Below are 16,907 nucleotides of genomic sequence, written 5' to 3' on the forward strand. Positions count from 1 at the left end.
TTCGGAATAGACATCCCATTTTGTGAGAGGGATAGTGGTTGTCAAAAAATTTGCCCAAAATGTAACTTTGATAATTGCTGTCAGGATTCCCACATGCAAATACTATAAACGAACAAAAAAAAAAATTTTTTTTTTTTTACAAAGGAGTCACCACGTATCAAGGCCTAGGAACCACTCGAGGATAAGGGTTAATAAGTGAACAGTGGTCAATGGGATAATGATGTAGTCATTATTAGTAGTGGAAATTTGGTAAATTGGATTACTTAAGGGGAATCGCTCATCAAGAACTTGTTTACATTGGGCTTGAAGACGACCATATTATAGTCAGCCAGAAAGCAGGCAAATGGAAGACAGTTCCACAGGTGTGCAGTTCTAAAAAAGACGTTTTGTTCATGGAATTTACGTTTAGGTTTAGGCACAGGTAAAGAATGGGAAAAATTATTGATAGTGTATTCAGCTAGACGAGTGTTTCTTGTGAAAGTTTGGCGAAGGGGGGGGCAAAGATTGGAGCTCAGAGGAGCACTTGCCATGAAAATAACGATAAAGCAGAGATAGGCTTGCAACGTCTCTTCTGTGAGAAAAAGTGCGTGCAGTGTCAGTCGGCCCATGTGTACTAATCTGATGGGCAGGGTATAGTTCAGGGTATGGTATTTATGTTGGCAAGACTGGAGTTTAGGTGGCAAAATACTCTCGAACCCTCTATCACTTGAAATGAAGTCACCTGTATGTTACCATGTAAACAGTATTTAAGAAAGTGATAGTTTTAAATAATCGGAAAAAAGGAACAATATAAACGGAATGTTTTTTTTTTAATAATAAACAATTATTATTTATTTTAAACAGTATATACAGAATTTTGTTTATATTATATAAACAATATAAATAGAACACTTTATAATTTGAAACAATGTAAACCATTTAAAATTTTAATTTTAAACAACAGAAACAGAATGTTTTTATTTTTGAAAGAAATGTTGTTCTCAGCAAGTTTATTAGGTTTGCGACATATTTGCACTTAAATTTATTTGAAACTATTCAAAGTACGCACAAGTATTTTTCAATATATATATACATAAAAGCAAATTACAATTATATCTTGCTTTATGACATATTTGCATTTAAACATAAAAACATTTAATATTAGTTATTAGCCGTGCGAGCCCCCAGAAAATTTAAAAAAAAAAATTAAACAACCCTGTATATAAAATGAAAATAGCATTGAGTACCCTTCTAAGTGCAAAAAGCAAAATTACCCGCAGTAGCCAGGCTCCAACGTGTAATGGTAAGAGAAAAAGGAAATGAAGAAAAAGGAAACACTTTAGTTGCCTTGGCCATAGTGAAGTTCTGATGTTATGGACCTTTGAAATAATGCCTTTAAAACATATTGGCAGGCATGAATGACTTTGCGACCAAAATAAAATGAGTACAAAAGTTTAGCACGGCTACGATGATGATGATGCTCCCTCCCTCTCTCTCTCTCTCTCTGTAGCTATCTCCATATATACTTGTTTAACCAAATAAAATCAGTTCAAAAGTTGAGCACGGCTACAATGATGACGACACACTCTCTATGCATATATATATATATATATATATATAACCACGAACTTGGAGGTTTTACAGAACAGATATATATATATATATATATATATATATATATATATATATCTGTTCTGTAAAACCTCCAAGTTCGTGGTTACATGCTTGTTTATTTATGCAGGAAAAAAAGTGTAATAAATATTAATATTGTAAATGGAGTATTATATTTAGGAAATCAAGGTAAAAAAAATAACAATTGGTTTGCTTTAGGTTAAAATGATTGCAGGTTGTAGAGAGAGTGGCCATGTTTGTTAAGGTCCAGCATGTTCATTTATTTAAGATGTGTATTGCCAAATAAGCGATTTTTTTTAACTTGCAGCCAATAAGAATTGCTGGAACTGAATGAGGGTGAAATTATTATTTTTGTAACTGGAAAAGGAAAGGTAATATTTTGTGCATGAGTTTATGAGCCAGTTACGAAGGTAAACAGGGCTGTATATGTATAATGTGTATATTAGTTCCCAATGTTGACTGGTGGCGGTATGAGGACTTTAGATTTAGAGGGAAAAATAGTAAATACTTCCTCCAAAGATGTTGGCGACCATGATGTTTCTCCTAGAATGTAATGTAGGATTTTATTATAACGAATAAATATGTATAAAACAGCGTTCTAAAGTTACATAAGATGGTGGATAATAGTTTAGACATAATAAATTTGTATGTGGCATTTGTTATTGCAAACTTACGGTAATTTAATTTTTTTTTTTTTTTTTTACACAGTGGTCACCACTTATCAAGGCCCGGAAGCCACTCAGGGATAAGGGTTATTGTAAGTACATTACGTTAGTGTGGAGATTTGATGAAGTGTTTACTTAAGGGGGCGGTTCATTAGGAATTTTTTAACGTTGGACTTGAAGACATCCAAGTTGTAGTCAGGTGGGAAGCAGGCAGACGGAACAGAGTTCCAAAGGCGTGCAGTTCTAAGAAAGAAGATTTGTTCATGGAATCCACGTTTTGATTTAGGCACAGATAAAGAGTGGGGGAAATTTTTCACAGTGGATTCAGCTAGACGGGTGTTTTTCGTGAAAGATTGGCGAGGGGGGACCAGAGAAGGGAATTTCTGCAATCAAAATATTAAGATTGTAAGAATCAAGAAAAATTGGTATATTAAAAAAAGTATGTTTTCTTCATGGGGGAGTGGTTGTAAACAAGCAATCCATTTTTTTCTATTTTCATTGAAACTCACCTTTGCATGGGAAACTAGAAACGATTTGACAAATTCGTCTTCATCGGCCGACACATTTAAAATGGCTTGAATATTGAGTTTCTCTAAATACTCATGTTGTCTTGTCCAGCTGAAGATGAAAAAAAAAAAAAACAGAAAAAAAAAATTTAATAAATCTATATAAATAAACAGTAGAAGTATGAATGTATCTATAAATATTTAACCGATAAACTACTGGTCACATAACACGGAAATTAACAGGAAATAGTAATCATTCACTAAGGATGGCTTATAACAAATAAAATCTTTGTTTGGATGGATAACGCATACAGAAATATGGGGCAAGTTGAAATGCAAAATGTTCATTTAAACTTGCCGACATATTTCTTTTACTTTTCCGCATGTGCAAATTCATTCATAGCTTGAAGTGGTTTCATTTTAAATCTGTCTTAGCTATCTGTCAATAGCTCAAATGGTAGAGAATGCAGCTGGAGTGCTAAATGTTAGGGTTTCGATTCTAACTGATGGCACTCAAATCATTATTTTTTTACTTTTTGAAATCGGTACTATATACTATGTACAATATAATAATCAATAGGTATGCTCTGTAATAATAAATGCAAAATCTGCATGAATTAAAATATATTTAAGCATATCTTAAATTCTTTGTACCATTCTTTCACTGCCCCTTGCCCCTTCTCCCTCAACTCGCTGAACTACTTAGTTTGGTCATACGTCAAGAACATCACCAACATGACCTCTCACAACACCAAAGCCAGCCTGATCACCACCATCCGCTGAGCTGCCGCCAGCATTATGCAAAAGGCAAACTCCCAATTTCGGACTCATATCGAGGCGGAGATTGAGGTTGAAGGTGGCTACATTGATTAAATGTCAGCTCTACTACATAATCGAGTTACCTGAATTGATTTTTTTCAATAAAAGTTTTAAAATAAAGCTGTAGTGTTGTTTTATTTAGAGTGACAACTTCATCGTTCCACCTTATATAATATATATATATATATATTATATATATATATATATATTGGCATTGCCTGTTGGTAGCATGCCCCCCTCCCTATCGCGTAAAAAGTTAAAGTACAGCTTGTTGTTGTAGCCCAACCACCGATCTCCTCATGTTAAGAACGGCTTTCGGAATAGACATCCCATTTTGTGAGTGGGATAGTGGTTGTCAAAAAATTTGCTCAAAATTTAACTTTGATAATTGCTGTCAGGATTCACACATACAAATACTATAAACGAACAAAAACATTTTTTTTTCAAAGGAGTCACAACGTATCAAGGCCTAGGAACCACTCGAGGATGAAGGTTAATAAGTGAAATGCAAATGTTCATTTAAACTTGCCGACATATTTCTTTTACTTTTCCGCATGTGCAAATTCATTCATAGCTTGAAGTGGTTTCATTTTAAATCTGTCTTAGCTATCTGTCAATAGCTCAAATGGTAGAGAATACAGCTGGAGTGCTAAATGTTAGGGTTTCGATTCTAACTGATGGCACTCAAATCATTATTTTTTTACTTTTTGAAATCGCTACTATATATTAGATACAATATAATAATCAATAGGTATGCTCTGTAATAATAAATGCAAAATCTGCATGAATTAAAATATATTTAAGCGTATATTGCACCCCCCCCCAGTAAATAAATAAATTGAATCATCATTAACAGCATCATTTGGTTTAACAACCATTAACATATGTTGGACAAGATTTATAAATTGACTTCCAAACCAACCTATCTCTGGCCAGGTCTTTATCCTTATTTCTCTTAAATCCATTTTTTATCACATCTTCTGAGGCTTTCCTTAGATTTCTTCTGCCAACTGCCTCTGTCGCATCAACGCAAGCATTCTCATACATTTTTTGATCATCACATTCCATTTCATATCCATTTTACATGCTGGCATGTGTTGGGCGGCTTTTAGAAATTCACTTCCAAACTAAACTGTTAATCTGTGTGAGTGACCTCCCCTGAAGAAACTCTCCCTGCGAGTGAGAGCAAAACGTAACTATGGCTTCAAAACACATTTCACCGCCCGTCTTAATTAAAGACAAATACAGCACGTGGAAAAAAGAAATGCAAATCTGGGAAATGGCCACGTCGCTTGACAAGACAAAACGCGCTCCCATAGTATTTCTTTCTCTGGAAGGAAAACCCAGAGAAGCTGTATTGGAATTAGATGTTGCGACTCTTAATTCTGTGGATGGAATGGCCAAATTATATGAAAAATTGGACACCCTTTTTTTGGAAGATATAAACCAGTGTTAGTAGTTGGACACAAGACTGTTAATACGTATAAAGAAGTATATAAACATATAAATGACGGACTTCGACAACGGATATGGAGAGAATATTTTATTCGACTCCTCACTAACTACCGAGTATATACAACAATGGCTGCTTGTCCACTTCCGACCGGAAACCGCCTCACTCGCAGGGAGAGTTTCTTCAGGGGAGATCACTCACACAGATTAACATAACCTATCTCTGGCCAGGTCTTTATTCATCAATCTTTCTCTCGAGTCGATCCTTATTACTTTTCTCACCTGTTTTCTTTGGTCTTCCTCCTGCGAACGGGCACTGTTATCTCAATTTTTTTTAATATCTACTAATCCAAGGACTTTTATCCATTTTTTTGTCCATTGAAATCTCTTGTTCTGCACCCATATCTCTATACTGTCCAGGCTTAAAGGTCATCAGATGTAAGCCTCTCTTTAAGATTGGCATTACACATCCATCATATCATTCACATATCATTTCTCGGACGAAGTATGGAATAAGGACCCCAGCTGATTTCATTTAAAAAAAAAAGAACATAAAATAATTACCAAATGCATAAAAAGGTCAATTGAATATAAATCATGAACCTGCATGAGAAGAAACAACAAACTTGATCAATTGTTAAAAAGAAGCTAAGTTAATTATATGATATTTGAAAGTTCGTTTTTGACAAAAGGTTACACAGGTGTAATCAAGTCGCACCAAAGTTAGGTCAATTCAGTGAAACAACAATGGCCGAATAAAACACCCTTGGTTTAACCTTCACATGTTCAAGCAGATTTTTGCTACAAGAGTGCGTTTTTTTTTTTTTTTATATATGTATACAACTCTAATTAATGTTTGGATTGATATTTTTATTAAAATAAATAACTAATAATAATAATAATAATAAAAATAAAAATAATAAAAAATGAATAATAATAATAATAATGATGATGATGAGTTATATTATTTATTCTCGACCAAGATTGATTCTTTTATGGAAAGTGAATTCATATATTTAAAAAAAATTTAATAAAACTATTTAAACTAAAACTTGGATTTATATTTTATATAAAAAACCAACAACAACAATAATAATAATAATAATAATAATAATAATAATAATAATAATAATAATAATAATAATAAAAAACGAATTATATTAGGTATTTGTGGCCTGATAGACCAAATTAAAAAGGCTAAGATTTCTCATTTGCAATTCCGTTGTCCAGTAGAAGAAAATGGATTCTAAAAAAAAAAAAAATTTAAAAAAAAAGGTAAAAAAACAAAAACAAACACATTTGTTGCTTATTTTAAATTCAAATCATGATTTGTTTTTTTGGAGGAAGAGTTCTTTTGTTGTAACATTGACTAACACTATGCGGCTGTCACTGCAACTGGTATCAGAATTAAGCAACGAGTTTGGACCAATACAACAAATGGATAATACTTTTTACAATAAATACTCGTTGCCGTACTATTCTACAGTTATTGTATTTGTTTTAGTTAAGAGGTGCGTTGTTGGTGGTTAATGCTCTTTAAGTATTGGACATCCAAATGTCCATATCTCAGAATATGTAACATTGTCCACAGACCAACATGTGCCATGTGCAGTTTCAATCACAAAGATAGATATATATATATAGATATATATATATATATATATATATATATATATATACATACATACATACAAATAGATAGATAGTTAGAAAGAAAGAGACTTAACATTGTCGGGGAATCAACACACGTTATATGCAGTTTCAGTTGCAAAGGAGACGAAGAAAAAGAATAGGAAATAACTCCAACTCGCTTGTTCTTTGTAGCAACAGCATTTATTTCCTCGTTGGTCCATCCGTAACATCAGCCACATGATCTAGAACGTTCTCCACGTCTCTCACGAGATCTCGAACATTATCTCATCTCTCCTGTAATCGTTCTCTTTTTTATAGTCCTTTTTCCTGACTGGTGACGTCACTTTGCATGATGTTACAAATGATCCTCCTCCGTCTCCGGCAGAAGAGAAGGCAACGCCAACATCTCAATAAAATGTTATTTATTCAAATTGATAACAAACGTGTATATTCTATTGTACTCTTATTCAATAGAAGAAAACGAATAACAACTTTTGTTACTTACTGGAGTTGTAATTTTTGTTTGGAGAGAAAACTTTAATGTTACAACATTGACAGACTATGTTAGCAATGACTTTGGACTAACGCAACAAACAGACGATTATGGCCTGTGCAGTGAACGCATATGGACACACATTTTCACACACACACACACACACACACACACACACACACACACACACACACACACACACACACACACACACACGTGCAAGGTAAAGGGAGATGATGGTAGCTTAATAGTTAATGATGTAGCCTGACAACCTAGGTGTGCTAAGTTCAAACCCAGTTCGTTCCACAGAAAACTTTCATTTAGAGACGTTGGCAACCTTCATGTGGCCCCTCCTTTAAGTACCCGAAAGAATTCTTAATAGAAAGATATCCTGAAAACGAATGGCAACAAAATCACCATGAATGGTTCTCAACAAAGACAGTCACAACAAACATGTGTACTTCTCTTAAAGGAAAGGATAACTCATTTTTTTCTCCAGAACGTTCTTGAACTTTGAACTTTGCAATCTTCATTAAGCTTTCATTTCCTTTTTATAAGTTTTTCAAGAGGATTAATTAATTTTATCATTCCGCTTTAAAAAAAGGTTAAGCTAATTTCTATCCTTTAATTTTTATCAACTAATTTATAAAACCCAATGCGCGCGTGTGTGCCGTCTCCATATTTTTTAAGTGCATCTTCAGAGATGGAAGATCGCAGAGCGGCATGAGGCGAGTCAAATGATTTCAATTTTTGTGGACTATTTATTACATGAGAAGGAGACAGACCTCAGTAAGTAAAAAAACAGACTGGATAAGTTTGAAAATGATATTGGGAAAAGGGTTAGATTTGAACTCAGCATTCAAAAGTTAAAATCGATTACATATTGCAATTCTAGGAATGCAGCCGATTGTTCATTGTTCTTAGAAATAACTAGATATATTAAATATGTCAGTTAAAAGAATGGACGATTTTAGTAATAATGATTAACAAAATAGATTAAAAACGATACAATTCCATTTAGGAATTTCTTTGTTTTATTTATTCATTTCCGTGATAACCAACTTCTTTTTTTTTCCACACCATTGAAGGATGCTCCGGTCAGGAGACGGCACCAAATAGAAAAAGTGTTGTGTAGCTGGGGGGTGGGTTCATATCAGAGACAACATATCGGGGACATATAACGGAGGACGACATTTATAACGGTGAATGAGACATTTATGTAACAAGTTACACAGCAACGATGATGACAATCTTGGGGACTTCATATTTTTACACAAGCTCAGAGAGATGTGGAATACAGTTCTTTTAAACAAAAACGGGGAGATATACATTATTTATAATGGTGGGGACAGTGAATACTTTGAAGAATGTTGCACTAAGTTCGTTTACAAGATGATATATAAAAACGTTTACCTTTCTTTATGAAATGAAGACACGAAGACCATCTTTACAAAATATAAATGATGATCCTTTATTCGACCAGTTGGTTGATTGATGAATCAGGAATTCAAGCCGTTATGATTACATGGTCTTATCTTTCCTCCTCGCTTCCAAGAGAACGTCAGCTAACTCTGTCTCTGACCAAGTCACTCTCAAACATTCTCCTCTTCTTACTAACTAACTATGGGTTTTAGCCGGTAAAAATAGCTGCTAAGGGGTCAAATTGACAAAAATAGGAACTTGGCAGGCTTAAGCCGACTAAATGTGTTATTTGCATGCATACACAAATGTACATTTATATGTTAAAATCGGTTGATTATTAACTATTTCGAATTCATCTGACAATAGCTCAAACAATAACAACTAAGACTGGAGAGTTATGTTTTGGTTTCGATTCCAGCTAATGCCACACAAATCATATTGTTTTTTTAATTAAATAGAGAATTGACTCTGTAATAATAAATATGAACTCTGCATGAATTAAAATATAATATTTGAGTGTATTTTACGACCGGGCAATGTTGGGTGGCCAGCTGATCTACTTATAATCTAAGTGGTACTTTCCGTTTGTATGTCTGTCTGTATTTTGAATTTTTGGCAAATGAATAATTTCTTTCATATAAGTCTATACTTTTAGTTTCGAATTTTTACAATGTGTAAATAAACATGCCTCTTGAAAGTTGCTGCTGACGTCACAATACTATGTCATGACGTCACATGCGGTCATATGCATCGTTGGGGTTGTAAGGGGAAATAACTTTCATTTTTTATCACAACTTTTATATATGCTGATGACACCACATTATATAACAGGCACGACAGGAAAACAAATGAACACATATCTAAAAAAATGGCAGAAACACTAGAAAATGACCTCCGATCTGTAGTGGAATGGGGGCAAAAATGGATGGTCATGTTCAATGCCGCCAAGATTAACTTGTTTCATTCAATAATTACAAGAAACCTTCTCTACCACCTATAGCAATGGCCAACGACTCTTTATCTGAGAGTACATCTTTCAAACTCCTTGGCCTAACGTTCACAGGAAACACGAGTTGGAACAATTACATTGAAAGCATTGCTAGGGCCACTGCGAAGAAGGTAGGCTCTCTCTCTACCATGCTAGAAAACTACTAACACCTGAAAGTATCCTGTATCTCTATAAGACCACCATTCGCCCATGTATGAAGTATAGCTGTCATATTTGAGCTGGTGCATCTGCTACTAGTCTCTCGCTCCTAGACAAGGTTCAAAGGAGAGTCGCCAATCTGATAGGCCCTGAACTGGCATCTAAGCTTCAGCCTCTGTCCCATTGACGAAATGTTGCATCCCTCTGCCTGTTCTACAAGTATTTTAATGGTGAATGCTCTGACGAACTGCAAGCACTTCTGCCCCCATGACGTAAATACCCTCGACAAACCTGACAGGCAGCTAAATCCCACCCCCACACTGTAGAGATCCCTAGATGTAAAAGATCTTTCTACTCCAGTAGTTTCTTCCTCAGAACCGCTAGACTTTGGAATTCCATTCCAAGTCCCTGCTTCCCCAACTGTACTGACGTGCAGAAGTTCAAATGTAACGTGAACCGACATCTTGCTGCCCAAATCCCTATATAGTACTCCAGTAGTTGTTGTCCCTGATAATAGCCCCATACACCAAAGTGGCAATGTGCCTTGTTTGGGGTGAAAATGTAAAAAAAAACAAAAACACACAACAAAAAAAAACAATGTAAAACATTGAATTCGGACAAAAATCACAGTGTAGTATCTGTTTTGATGCTACACTTAACATTTTCTCTCCTCGGTCAGAGGAGGAAAAATGTGTCTAACTCTGCCCTCGTGGGGAGGCAAGTAAATAGGAATATGCTTAATTGTTCTTTTTTTTAATAGAATAATATATATATATTTTTTTAATAGCACATTAAATTTTTTTTTTAATAGAATATATATATATATTTTTTTTAATAGAACAATATATTCTTTTTTTAATAGAATAATATATATATATATTTTTTTAATAGCACATTAAATTTTTTTTTTAATAGAATATATATATATATATTTTTTTTTAATAGAACAATATATTCTTTTTTTAATAGAATAATATATATATATATTTTTTTAATAGCACATTAAATTTTTTTTTTAATAGAATATATATATATATATATTTTTTTTTAATAGAACAATATTTTTTTTTTAATAGAACAATATATTTTTTTTTTAATAGAACCATATATTTTTTCTTTTTTTTAATAGAACAATATATATATATATTTTTTTAATAGAACAATTTTTTTAATGAAGATGGTTTAAAAACATTTTTCTAATTGACAACTAGAAATAGAAAAACGCTTATTTTTTTTGCGATTGTATTTCACTGACAATTTTCCGAAACTCGTTACTTAGTGAAAAATATCTTTTAAAGCTCTTTTTTTTTCTTTTTACTTATCAAGGCCCGGAAGCCACTCAGGGATAAAGGTTATTGCAAGTACAGTACGTTAGTGTGGAGATTTAATGAAGTGTTTGCGGTTCATTAGGAATTTGTATACGTTGTACTTGAAGACATCCAGGTTGTAGTCAGGTGGGAAGCAGGCAGATGGAACAGAGTTCCACAGGCGTGCAGTTCTAAGAAAGAAGCTTTGTTCATGGAATCTACGTTTTGATTTAGGCACAGATAAAGAGTGGGGAAAATTTTTGACAGTGGATTCAGCTAGACGGGTGTTTTTCGTGAAAGATTGGCGGGGGGGGGGCAGAGATTGGAGTTCAGACGAGCACCTGCCATGGAAATAACGATAAAACAAGGATAGGCTCGCAACGTCTCTTCTGTGGGAAAGAGGTTGCAGGGCAGAGAAAATCCCTAAGCCACGAAGTCTATTTTGTACTCTGTCAAGGCAGGATAGGCTGTTTTTAGCAGCTCCTGCCCAGATATGGCAGCAGTATTCCATCCTTGGATGTACTTTTTTAATAAAGCGAGCAAAGTTAAATTATTTAAAGAAAGGGCTTAATAAAAACAACATACTCTCATTTTTTTTTTTAATGAAGACTGTTTAAAAACATCTGAAGACATTCGAATGTTTATACTTTCAAGTCTCAACATGAAATCCAGTGCATATTGAGAATTATACTTATAAATAAAATACAGAAAAATCTTTATGATCTTCATACTCGTTATGGAACGAAGATGTCATATTCCAAAAATCACACGAGTTTTGCTAGTAACATTTTTATTTGGCAAGTAAACAAAAATGTTTAGTTGTCAATGGCCAATTAAAAATAAATTTATCCGTAGAGCTCTGTGTGTATAAAAATAGTTGCATTTTTTTTTCATTTTTATGGAAAACACTCCAGACAAAGCATGAAGCCAGTTGATGTGAGGAAACAAGAACGAAAGAAGATATTATCCGTATTATTGGGATTCTTCAGACGATTATTCTCATCTTAAATGCCATTTTTATGTCTCGGTTGATGTAATCTCCATCCTTCTGCAGGTGTATCTTGTCAAACTCGGGAATGTTTCTGTCGACTTATGGAATCCACACGGAATTTCGAATAGAACTTTTTATTTGCTCAACACTTATCAAGGCCAAGAGGTCACTCGAGGATAAGGGTTAAAGAGTGTACAGTAGAAATTGAACAATATAGCAATCGTTAATAATGGAGATTCGGTAAATTTTTTTAACTTATATGGAACGGCTCATCAAGAACTTGTTTCCGTTAGACTTGAAGACAACCATATTGTAGTCAGCTGGAAAGCAGAAAAACGGAAGACAATTCCATAGGTGTGCAGTTCTAAGAAAGAAGCTTTGCTCATGGAATCTACGTTTAGGTTTAGGCATAGATTAAGAGTGGAGGAAATTAGTGATAGTGTTTTCTGCTAGACGGGTGTTTCTTGTGAAAGTTTGGCGAGGGGGGACCATAGAATAGAACTCAGCCGAGCACTTGCCATGAAAATAACGATAAAGTAGACACAAACTCACATCTCTTCTGTGAGGAAGAGGTTGCAGGGAAGAGAAAAGGACATCACCCACAAGGCTACAAAGTCTATTTTGAACTCTATCAAGGCAGGGTAAGTCCTTTCTAGCAGCTCCTGCCCAGATGTGGCAACAGTACTCCATCCTTGGACGAACTTGGCTCTTATATAGATAGAGAATTGCATCAGCAGTGAGATATCTACTGGATCGATAGAAGGATCCCACCATTTTTCCAGCGGCTTTGGCAACGGATTTAATGTATGTGTTCCATTTAAGACCAGGAGTAAAGGTCAAGCTCAGAAGCTTGTCAAAACATGAGGCATCCCCAAGACGAGAGCCATTCATTTCAATTGATGCCAGATGGGGATCAGAGCGTTGATGATGTAAAGATAAAAGCTTGGTTAGTATGCTCTCGTCCTGTCAGCTATGATTGGATAGAGGTCCTAAGTAATTATTAATTGCATTTTTCGGCCATCTACACCGAGAATTGAACTTTCACTCTTCAGGAGAATATCAGTTTTACAATTCATTTTATCAAGTACTCTAACCAATGCGCCATGGGTCCTTATAGACAGTTCTAGTATGAATTTTGAGAACCTTAAATCTACTTTATTTCTAGTTGTAAATATCACGATTTATTATTACTATAGCCACTGGAAAAATGGTGGGATCCTTCTATTGATCCAGTAGATATCTCACTGCTGATGCAATTCGCAATCTATATAAGAGCCAAGTTCGTCCAAGGATGGAGTACTGTTGCCACATCTGGGCAGGAGCTGCTAGAAAGCACTTATCCTGCCTTGATAGAGTTCAAAATAGACTTAATAGCCTCATAGGAGATGTCCTTTCATCTTCCCTGCAACCTCTTTCTCACAGAAGAGATGTAGCGAGTTTGTCTTTGCTTTATCGTTATTTTCATGGCAAGTGCTCGTTTGATCTTCAATCTATGACCCCACCCCCTCGCCAAACTTTCACAGGAAACACTTATCTAGTTGAAAACATTATCAATAATTCCCCCCACTCTTTATCTGTGCCTAAACCTAAACGTAGATTCCATGAACAAAGCTTCTTTCTTAGAACTGCACGCCTGTAGAACCGTCTGCCGTTTTCCTGCTTTCCAGCTGACTACAATATGGTTGTCTTCAAGTCCAATGTAAACAAGTTCTTGATAAGCCGTTCCCCTTAAGTTAACAAATAAACTGAATTTCTATTACTGACGATTATCATATTACCCAATTGACTACTGTACACTCTTTAACCCTTATCCTCGAGTGGCCCCTTGGCCTTGATAAATGGTGATGCCTATGTAAAAAAGAAAAAAAAGAGTTTTTAAGACAATATAAAGGAAGATATCCATATTACTTGGATTCATCGGACTATTGTTCTCATCTTAAGTGTCATTTTCATAACGTTTGAGCTGATGAAAGCTGACCTGACATACCATCATCTAAATCGTTTTGTTGAAAACAAATTAATATTTGAAAAAAAAATAAAATAAAATAATAATAATATTGATAATTCATACAAAATTATAATGAAAGATTTTTCTATATGCTAACATTGGTCCAAATATCTGACTTCAAATTTGACCGCCATAACAAAGTGGGAACGGAACCTTCAACTTAACCACATACTGATATAGGCTGTCATTTAAATGTTATGCGACCAGTAGTTTAAGAGTTTATCGGTTAAATATTTTCGCACAGACAGACATACATACATTTACTGTTTTATTTATATAGATTTGAAAATAAATTGCCGACTTATTCCTCTTGAAATCTATTATATGAAAAAGAAATTATTCATTTTTTAACCGTAGATTGGTGCAGATTTAGCCAGAGGAGAAGATCGGTTTCCAGACACTTATTAAAGGGAAGTAAGTCTGACTTTTTTACACAAAGTTAATTCCCTTATGCTGAATCATTCCTTGAGTTGACAGTGTGTGTGTATGTAAAACTAGAGACGAGTGGGCTGGGCAGGGGAGAGAGAGGAGTCTGGTCAGAAGGAAGAGGAAAACAGCGGCTAGGGTCAATTGGCAGAGAAAGGCCAAAAAAAGTGGGGTGGTGGTGGTGGTGGTGGTGGTGGAGGTATAAATGGGCTTGAGCGCAAAAAGGATTTTATTTTTTACTAAGAAGTCCCCACTTATCAAGGATTAAACAAAGGGTTCCGTTCCTTACTCGAGGAGGAGGGTCAAATGAGTATCCGAGGGGCAGTGAGACAACACCGTGATGATTGGTAACAACCGTGATTTTGTCAGAACTTGATTATTAAAGACGGCAGGTTAGCAAGAAGTTGTTTACATTGGACTTGAAAACGACTATGTTGTAGTCAGATGAGACGCAGCCCCATGGTATTTTGCCATAGTTAGACAGTTCTAAGAAAGAAACTTTGCTCATGGAAGTTTCATTCAATTAAAAGCCTGTTACATATCTGTAGTTGTGTAACTAGATACGAACTGTGCAACTTTTTTTATTTATACTAAGGTGTCACCACTCATCAAGGCCCAAAAACCACTCGAGGCTAATGGTTATATAAGTATCAGGTGGACGGTGAGACAACACCATGGGGATTAGCAATGATGGTTGGTGATTGGGCAGAATTTGATTATTTAAGATGGCGGCCTAACAAGAATTTGTTTTTATTGGACTTGAAAACGACCATGTTGTAGTCAGATGAGAAGCAGCCCCACGAAATTGGATTTTATAGCTAAGCAATTCTAGGAAAGAAACTTCGCTCAGGAAAATTTCCATATAATTAATAACCTGTTACATATTTGCAGTTGTGTAATGGTAGAATTCGATTATTTAAGAGGACGGTTCTGCGTGAATTTGTTCACATTGGACTTGAAAACGATCAGCTGGGAAGCAGTGGTATCGGGAACAAAGATCTGGCCAGAAATAGGTTAGTGTAAAGGCCGATTTCTAAAAGCCGTCCAATGCGTGCCATCATGTAAGCCAGACGTTGAACCGGCGGACGCAAATACGATAATGATGATGATCACAATAATGATGATGATTATATATTTATGCATATTTATATATTAGTAATCACTTAAAGTACATTGGCTTGAATAAATGTTTATTCGATAATCAATAATTATTCAGGTGAATATTTTTATTGTTCGACCTAATCCATAAACGTAACTGGCAGAACAATAATTCCGTTATTAGACACCTGTTTATGCTTTTCATCGCCATGAAACACCTGTGCGCATAATAATTAAATCAACAATCGTTCAAATACAGGTGGTGGTCTTCATATTTCCCCTCCTTTTGGCACAACTTGCCTAGACAAAAAAATAAATAAAAATGAAAACATTTGTTAATACTTCTTGGTAAGAAAAGCAAACAACTCAATTACACACACACACATCAATCTATATAATTATTAAACTCTGCGGACCTTGTTTGCTTGTACCTTGTTTTCAACGATTTGATTGGTTGGTTGGTTGGTTGGTTTTATTTTACGGCATATCAACCCTTTTCGGGTTATTTAATGCCGAATCCAAAGATTTTGAAGAAAAATTTTTTTTGATAGAATATATTTGTTGTTTTCACGCCGGTTTCTATTTAACCCATAGTTGGGACCCTAACAGGTACTACCACTCCGGGTCAGAGTGGACCTGGGAGCAATGGTAATTAAAGGGTGGCTCCACACTCCTCAAAGCCCACAAGCTGGGGCCTCACCACTGGATATAGTTTAAGGTCATATCCAGGACCCCCATTGAGGGACTTTTACCCTCTGCAGGGGGGCAATCGGCGTATTCTAATGCCCCACCGACACGGTCTGAACGATTTAACGACTCCATCTTTAAAAAAGGAATGACAAGTAAATTTATATATATATACTAGCGGGGATGGGGGTACCCGGCGTTGCCCGGGTCTTTGGAGGTGTGTAGTGTTGGGGGGAGGGGGTCAAAACAACCCTGTTTAAAAAAAAAAAAAAAGGTTGGCCGGGTGGTGGTGTAAAAGAAGAAAAAAATAGTTTTAGTCGGAAGGTAGCGTTGACGCAAAGGTTGAAACGAAATGGAAGAAAAAAACTGAGACCTAGCCATCTTGGCCATGAGGGGAGAGAAAGTGATAACTCTTATAAGTTAACGTTTATAAAGTGAAATATACAGGTGCGAGGAAGTTAAGTCGCGTGATGCTGGACTTAGTTTTGCGCTGCAAGCAAGTTTCTGTTTCCCCCGTCCCATCATTCGCTTTTCGAAGACGTGGCGATCGAAAAAATATCTCGAAAATAGCTTGTAAAAGTCGGACAAATAAAAGATAGCTGTGACCCCAATTCTCAAGTCGTAGATATTATCATTTAGACAG

General features: G+C 35.2%; 1 protein-coding gene across 1 annotated transcript in view; it reads right to left on the reverse strand.

Annotated features, from left to right (window-relative positions):
• LOC145265366 (zinc finger MYND domain-containing protein 10-like) overlaps positions 1-16,907 on the reverse strand; it is a 124,696-nt gene that overhangs the window by 86,459 nt on the left and 21,330 nt on the right. The window contains exon 2 of the mRNA XM_080121151.1: positions 2,786-2,894. Within this exon, the coding sequence (XP_079977277.1) occupies positions 2,786-2,894 (109 nt within the window). The remainder of the gene's footprint in view (positions 1-2,785; positions 2,895-16,907) is intronic.

Source organism: Euprymna scolopes, chromosome 40 (assembly GCF_053919585.1).
Source record: "Euprymna scolopes isolate OS-2025 chromosome 40, ASM5391958v1, whole genome shotgun sequence".
Taxonomy (NCBI): domain Eukaryota; kingdom Metazoa; phylum Mollusca; class Cephalopoda; order Sepiida; family Sepiolidae; genus Euprymna; species Euprymna scolopes.